Here is a 7,162-nt window from a genome sequence, read left to right on the forward strand (position 1 = left end):
TCAGTGATCTAAGAGGTCATGTGGTCTCACCTAATGCAAAGGATAGAAATGCATCACTCCCTGAGGACACACAGTGAACAGCCAGAAGTATTTGGTGGAGCACGACACTTCCAGAGAGGGCTTAATGCCCAAATCCAGTCTCTGCCACATCACTGACCTCTCTGTGCCTCGGTTCCTCCCTTGTATAAGGATCTCATGTAACAGGCTCATTGTGCAGGTTACATGCAATGTACATGCAACATACATGCAAAAGGCTGAGTTCAAGGCTGGATCATGGAATACAAAGTCAATGAAGGCTGCCACATCACTAACCTCTGTGACTCAGTTCCTCTCTTGTATTAGTGTATTACATTACAGGCTCATTGTGCAAGCTACATGCAATGCACATGCAGTGTGCTGAGTTTAAGGCCCATTCATGGCGCATTCAGACAATGAAAGCTGTTCTTAATCGTTGATAAACATGTGAGAAAACATACAGGATCACATGAGGATGAATAAATAACTGCTTTGTGTTTTCCTCCAGGAGTGGCAGGTGAAGGGGAGCTGCAGGTGATTCAACCTGAGAGGTCAGTGTCAGTTGCAGCAGGAGAGACGGCCACTCTGCACTGCACCGTGACCTCCCTGAGCCCCGTGGGGCCCATCAAGTGGTTCAGGGGAACTGGACCAGGTCGGGAGTTAATCTACAGTCAAAAAGAAGCTCCTCTCCCCAGAGTAACAAGCATTGCAGATTACACAAAGAGAAACAACATGGCCTTTTCCATCCGCATCAGTAACATCACCCCAGCAGACTCTGGTGTCTACCACTGTGTGAAGTTCCGGAAAGGAGAACGTGGTGACGTGGAGTTTAAGTCTGGACCAGGCACTCATCTCACTGTGAGTGGTGAGTACAGCCTTTGTCCCCTGTATTCCGATAACATGTCAACAAGAATGCCTTCCACCCTTTGAATCAAAAAACACAATCATGTACAGCAGTGGGTGCTTATGTCATGATCTGGGTCATGATCAGATTTCATTCCCTTCTATAGATCAGGGGAGTTGAGGCCTATTTGGTGGTAAAAGTGAGAAAATTCTGAGTCCCCAGTCTGCCTGGCTCCACAACCCTTGTCTTTTTCACTCCATTCAGCCCTTTGGTTCCAGGGATAAAAGAGATGAATGTCTGAGTCCCTTGCTCCATCAACTGTCCAGACCTCATTCCTGCCTCCATAGAATGCTCACCTCAATGTGGCTGAGTCTTCTCTTTATTCACACATACTGAACACCTACTGTGAGCCAGGGCCTGGTCCAGATGCTGTGGAAGCAGAAGTGAACAAAGCAGAAAAGGGCTCTTATTCCATGAAGCTTATGTTCTCTTTCCTCTGAAAGAAGAGAGATTCATCTAGGGCAAGGAGTGAAAATTTTATCTATTTCCTCTTCAGAAGCATCACACTGAGAAGAAATTCCTATAGCACAGGCTCAGTGGTTACTCTGATGGCCCTGCTTGGAGGAGGTGCCTAGAGGTTGGGTGTTTCCTGGGAATCTGTTAAGAAGACCCTCCTGTGATTCAGGGATTGACTCACACAGTCACTGAAGGCTCCCAGCAGAGCTGGGTCATCTCAGAATGTCCCTCCCCAGGGAAGAGGTTCATGTGGGTGACTTAGGAGCAGCCCCACTGAGGTAGCAACGGTGATCATTTAGAGCGTTCTGACCAAAACTCTGGATCCTGGGCTGTCAGCAGAGGAAGGACCTTTAGACACCATCCTCCCAACCTCCCACGTACACATGGGGGCCTGAGAGCAAGAGATATAGGGGCCCTGACCACAGTCACATGGTCAGTGAGGGGATCCTTCCAGAACCCAATCTATTTCAAAGCGAGTCTTCTTCCTACACTGGCACTGGAACTCAATTCATGGAAGAACCTGGCACATAGGATTTGAAGAATAAAAATTCCTTGAATTAATCATGGAATAAGCTCTTTTCATGATTTTCCCAAAGTTTCTGAAGGCCCCTCACATTCAGATTCTGAGCCTGATGTGACTGGAAACCACTCCTTACTTTCAGCCACATGATTCCAAATCGCTCATTCCATATGAGCACCTAGAGCTGCCCTGTTTTCCAACAGCTACCTAACTCTCAGCATATGGAGACAGCATCATTCATCTTACAGTTTCCTGTTGATGGACACTAAGTTGTTCCTAACCTTGGGCTACTGAAACAGTGCTGAGGTCGATAATCTTTCTGTCTGTCACTCTCCTCAAAGGGGAGGTAACCACTGGAAGTGGCTTTGCTAGGTTGCAGCTGTCGACTGAAAAAAAATGTACAATGTGAGAGTTGTGGGTTTAGTTTTATTTGGAGCAAAAAGAGGACTATAGCCTGGGAGACAGCATTTCAGGTAGCTCTGAGAGATTGCTCCAAAGAAGTTGGGGGGTGGGGGCAATATATATGTGCTTTTGGTGAAGGGAGTACATGCAATCAAGCACACGCGTTTTGCAGAAGGTTTATGCTAGTCACAAGGAACAGATGTCACCATGAAAGATTTTGATGCTTTTCTAGATATGAGGAGATGCAAGAACTGGGCTCATAAAATCATCTCCAGAAAATATCTAAGGATCTGAAGGCCTGTTCTGCCAGGTTTTTCCAGATCACAGAGTGCCTCCTTTCTGATCTTCTTTCAGGAGGTGTTGAAGGTCAGCAGCTACAGTGGCTCATAGTTTAACCCTTGTAAAGATAGAAAGCAAGTGTCAATTTGTAGGTGACTAAGGATACGTGTATGATAATTTGAGTGGATATTGCTAAATTTCCCTCTTAGTCATAGTAGCCACTGAGCCTCCTCAACCTTCAGACATCAGCAGGGAAGGTGGTTTTTTCCTCATCTGCAGCTATTACTTAACTTCCTAGATGGTGGGTCCCTTGCTCAACCTCGGTCACAAGTAGTAAGTGGTTCCACCGCCACTCAGATCTGCAGCTTCCCGGAAGGTGGATCATCCTCTTCTCCAGGCTGCCTGCCCAGATGATTCCCTGGATGAGAAAGGAGGGAGGCGAGGGGGTCAGAGAGCATCAGCTTGTCAGATACTGAACCTTTCTCATGACATTTACTCCTTATAACCAGTGTTCAGAAAGAAGGGTGTCGGATGAGGACACTGATGCTCAGAGAGGGGACTTGTTTAGTGAGTAAGGGAGCCAAGATTGAACCCCAGGCACTTTGACTCACAGCCCTGCTCTCTGCACAGTGGGGGGCGGAAATCTCCAGCTCTGTCCTCTGAAATCCTTGTATTGTTCTGTTCTTCAGCAGTGGCACTAAAGAGAAGTCCACTGTGGAAGGTAAGTTTAGCTTTACAACCTGGACCAGACAGATACTGCAGTGTCTCTTGATGGGATGGGCGGAACCTCTTCTAAATGGCAGCACTCAGCACACTTAGCAGCATCAGGAGATTTCCTCCTTTGTTGTGATGTTGCCCCTTCACTAGGCTCCTATGGAGCAGGTCTGGAAAGGTTCATGTGGACAGAGCCCAGAGGGGCCACTGCAACCCCAGCAGCACTGGGCACGCCCATTCCTGGCTCTGCAGACTGAGGATGAGGAGGGGGAGGTGTTCCCTAGAGGGTGGTGGGTCCCCACATGAGCAAGAGTCTCTGTTCTAGACTCAGGTGTCAGGGGCTTGTGTCTGCCCTTGTGGCTTCGGAGTCTCTATGCCTGGGCCCTCAGAGGCCACGCCCCCTGTAGTCACTTGAAGTCAAGAATCTGAGAGAAAAGGGGAAAGTGGTGGTTGTTGTGGGGGGTTCTGAGGATGGGTGCTTGTTCTGCTGATGGAAATGAAAGCTTGGAGCTGACAGGAAATATTGGGACATAGTGGAGGGAAGGGTGAAGACGTAGTCCCTTCATTTCTTTCAGCCTCAGTTTTCTCTTCTGTAAAATAGTGATCATCACTGTCTCCTTTCAGGAGAGTTGGAAGTATTTGAGGTGCTCTGTCTAAATCACCAGCACGGAGTAGAGACACCCAGACTGGGGTATTATTTCAAGGCTGTGACCCAATTCCCTGTGTCCCCATTCCTCACCTGTAATGTTTGCAGAATGTACTGAGGGCACATGGCCTGGTGACAGGGCGGCCCCTCAGGGAGCAATGGGGCTGACCTTCCAGGCCGTGTGGTCCTCACAGAGCCTCTAGTCCTCAGTTTCCCCATCTGTGAAATGGTGGTAATCACACTACCTTTCAGGAGTCTGTGATGACTGGAGAGGGCTAAGAAGCCCTGGATGGAGTGGGTTAGGGTGTCCCTGAGCTCAGTGCACAGCAGTTGAGAGCCTGAGCCGCACCCCTGCCTGGGCTCCTATTCCAACTCTGGGACCTCTGACGAGTCCCTCCCAAGTTGGCGCTCAGTGTCCTCTTCCTTCAGTGATGGCCCCGCCCTCACAGAACAGCTGCTGGGACTGAGTAAGGGACGCATATCAAGAGCTTAGAGCAGAGCCGGGCATGTGATACATGTTCCATTAATGTGGGCTCTGATGTGCCAAAGACAGAGGACCTCCATAAACCATAAACAAAATGAAAAGACAATCTACAGAAAGGGAGAAAATATTTTTAAATGATGCAGCTGACAAGGGCTTTATTTCCAAAATATACAACAGCTCATACAACTCAAAAATAACAAAAAGCAAACAACCCAATTGAAAAATGGGCAGAAGACCTAAGTAGACATTTTTCCAAAGAAGAAATACAAATGACTGAGGCACATGAAAAGATGCTCAACATTACTAATTATTAGAGAAATGCAAATTAAAACTACAGTGAGGCACCACTTCACACTGGTCAGAATGGCCATCATTAAAATTTGTACGACTCATATCGATGTATAGCAAAACCATCACAATATTGTAAAGCAATTATCCTCCATTTAAAATAAATATGTATTTTTTAAGTTGTACAAATAACAAATGCTAGTGAGGATGTGGAGAAAAGGGGAGCCCGCCTATACTACTGGTGTGAATGTAAACTGATGTGACCACTATGGAAAATATTATGGAAGTTCCTCATAAAACTAAAATTATCATATGAACCAGAAATCCAACCCCAGGGCATATATCTTTTTCTCCAAAAAGACACATATATCCTTATGTTCATAGCAGTACTATTCACAATGGCTAAGACAAGGAAACAAAGTACATGTCCATCAATAGATGAATGAATGAAAAGATGTGGAACATATATACAATGGAATACTGCTGCTGCTGCTGCTTAAGTCGCTTCAGTCGTGTCCAACTCTGTGCAACCCCATAGACGGCAGCCCACCAGGCTCCTCCATCCCTAGGATTCTCCAGGCAAGAATACTGGAGTGGGTTGCCATTTCTTTATCCACACAATGGGATACTACTCAGCTGTAAAAAATGAAGAATAATGCCATTTGCAACAGCATAGATAAACTAGTGATTATCATACTAAGTGAAGTAAGTCAGAACAAGAAAGACCATATGATATCACTTGTATGTGGAATCCAAAAAATGACTCAGGGAATTGCCTGATGGTCAATGGTTAGGATTTCATAATTCCATTGCAGGGGTCTGGGATTGATTCCTGGTAGGGTACCAAAGTGGAGAAGGCAATGGCACCCCACTCCGGCACTCATGCCTGGAAAATCCCATGGATGGAGGAGCCTGGTGGGCTGCAGTCCATGGGTTCGCTAAGAATCGGACATGACTGAGTGACTTCACTTTCACTTTTTCACTTTCATGCATTGGAGAAGGAAATGGCAACCCACTCCAGTGTTCTTTCCTGGAGAATCCCAGGGGCAGGAGAGCCTGGTGGGCTGACGTCTACGGAGTCACACAGAGTCGGACACGACTGAAGCGACTTAGCAGCAGCAGGGGACCAAAGAACCTCAAGGTACACGATGTGGCCTAAAAAAAGAAAAAGAGAGAGACACACAAATGTACCTACCTATGAAACAGAAACAGACTCAAGGACATAGAGAACAGAGTTGCAGTTGTCAAGGTAAATGGTGTAGGGGTTAGGTAAGCTCTTCGATGGACGTGAGTCTGAGTGAACTCCGGGAGTTGGTGATGGACAGGGAGGTCTGGCATGCTGTGATTCATGGGGTCGCAAAGAGTCGGACACGACTGAGCGACTGAACTGACCTGAACTGAAGCTATTATATATAGAAAGGATAAAGAACAAGGTCCTACTGTACAGCACACACAACTATATTCAGTATCCTGGGATAAACAATAACAGAAAAGAATATATTTCAAATGTATATGTATAACTGAGTCACATTTTGTGCTGCAAAATTAATACAGCATTGTAAACCAATACACTTCGATTAAAGCAAGTTATAGATTAAGTAAACAAAATGTAGCCCCCCAAAGAGATCCATGTCCTAACACTCACTAGTGAATGTTTTACTTTACATGGAAAAAAACATTTGCAAAAGTGATTAAGGCTCTTGCTATGGGAGAATATGCTTGCTTATACATGGGAGCCCAATATAATCTTATAAGAAGAGGCAGGAAATCCAAAGTTAGCATACAGGTGACAATGGAAGCACAACTGGAGTCATAAGAAGACAGAAACCCTGAGAAGAACGTAGACAGTGTCAAAAATGTGCAGAGGCGATGATAAGAGCGTCTGGAGAAATGTAGCCCAGTTGACTCCTTGATTTTAGTCCAGTAATACTGCTTTTGGTCCTTTCACACCCAGAATTATAAGACAATAAAACTATCATTAAGTCACTAAGTTTTTGTTCATTTATTGCAGCTTCCTTAGGTAACTAATATAACATATGTCATTGTAACACAGTTATAATATAACTGTGTCATTGTGCCTTTGGAAAAAATCCCAGGGAGTTGAAACAATGTTTTACTTTCTTCATAAACTAAATGTTCATTGTGAATATCTGAATATCACTGTCACTCAAGTATACAGGTTGTTGGAGCAAATTGCTTCATGAGTATGTGGATCCCTGGGGAGGAGTGAAGTTGGTCTATAAAGGTATTTGCAGCTTAATGAATAACATACAAAATACATGCATCACTTCTCCTCATAACTCAGTGATCTAAGAGGTCATGTTCAGTTCAGTTCAGTTGCTCAGTTGTGTCCGACTCTTTGCAACCCCATGAACTGCAGCATGTCAGGCCTCCCTGTCCATCACCAACTCCCGGACTCTACCCAAACCCATGTCCATTGTGTCAGTGATGCCA

At 45.5% G+C, this 7,162-nt stretch overlaps 1 protein-coding gene across 1 annotated transcript in view; it reads left to right on the top strand.

Moving 5' to 3' along the window:
- The window catches only part of LOC104986089 (tyrosine-protein phosphatase non-receptor type substrate 1-like), a 10,790-nt gene extending 9,830 nt beyond the window's left edge, over positions 1–960 (top strand). The window contains exon 2 of the mRNA XM_010836526.1: positions 524–960. Coding sequence (XP_010834828.1) covers positions 524–945 — 422 coding nt within the window. The 3' untranslated portion in view covers positions 946–960. The remainder of the gene's footprint in view (positions 1–523) is intronic.
- The last annotated feature ends 6,202 nt before the right edge of the window (positions 961–7,162 follow it).

Source organism: Bison bison, unplaced genomic scaffold, assembly GCF_000754665.1.
Source record: "Bison bison bison isolate TAMUID 2011002044 unplaced genomic scaffold, Bison_UMD1.0 scf7180017864063, whole genome shotgun sequence".
Taxonomy (NCBI): Eukaryota; Metazoa; Chordata; class Mammalia; order Artiodactyla; family Bovidae; genus Bison; species Bison bison.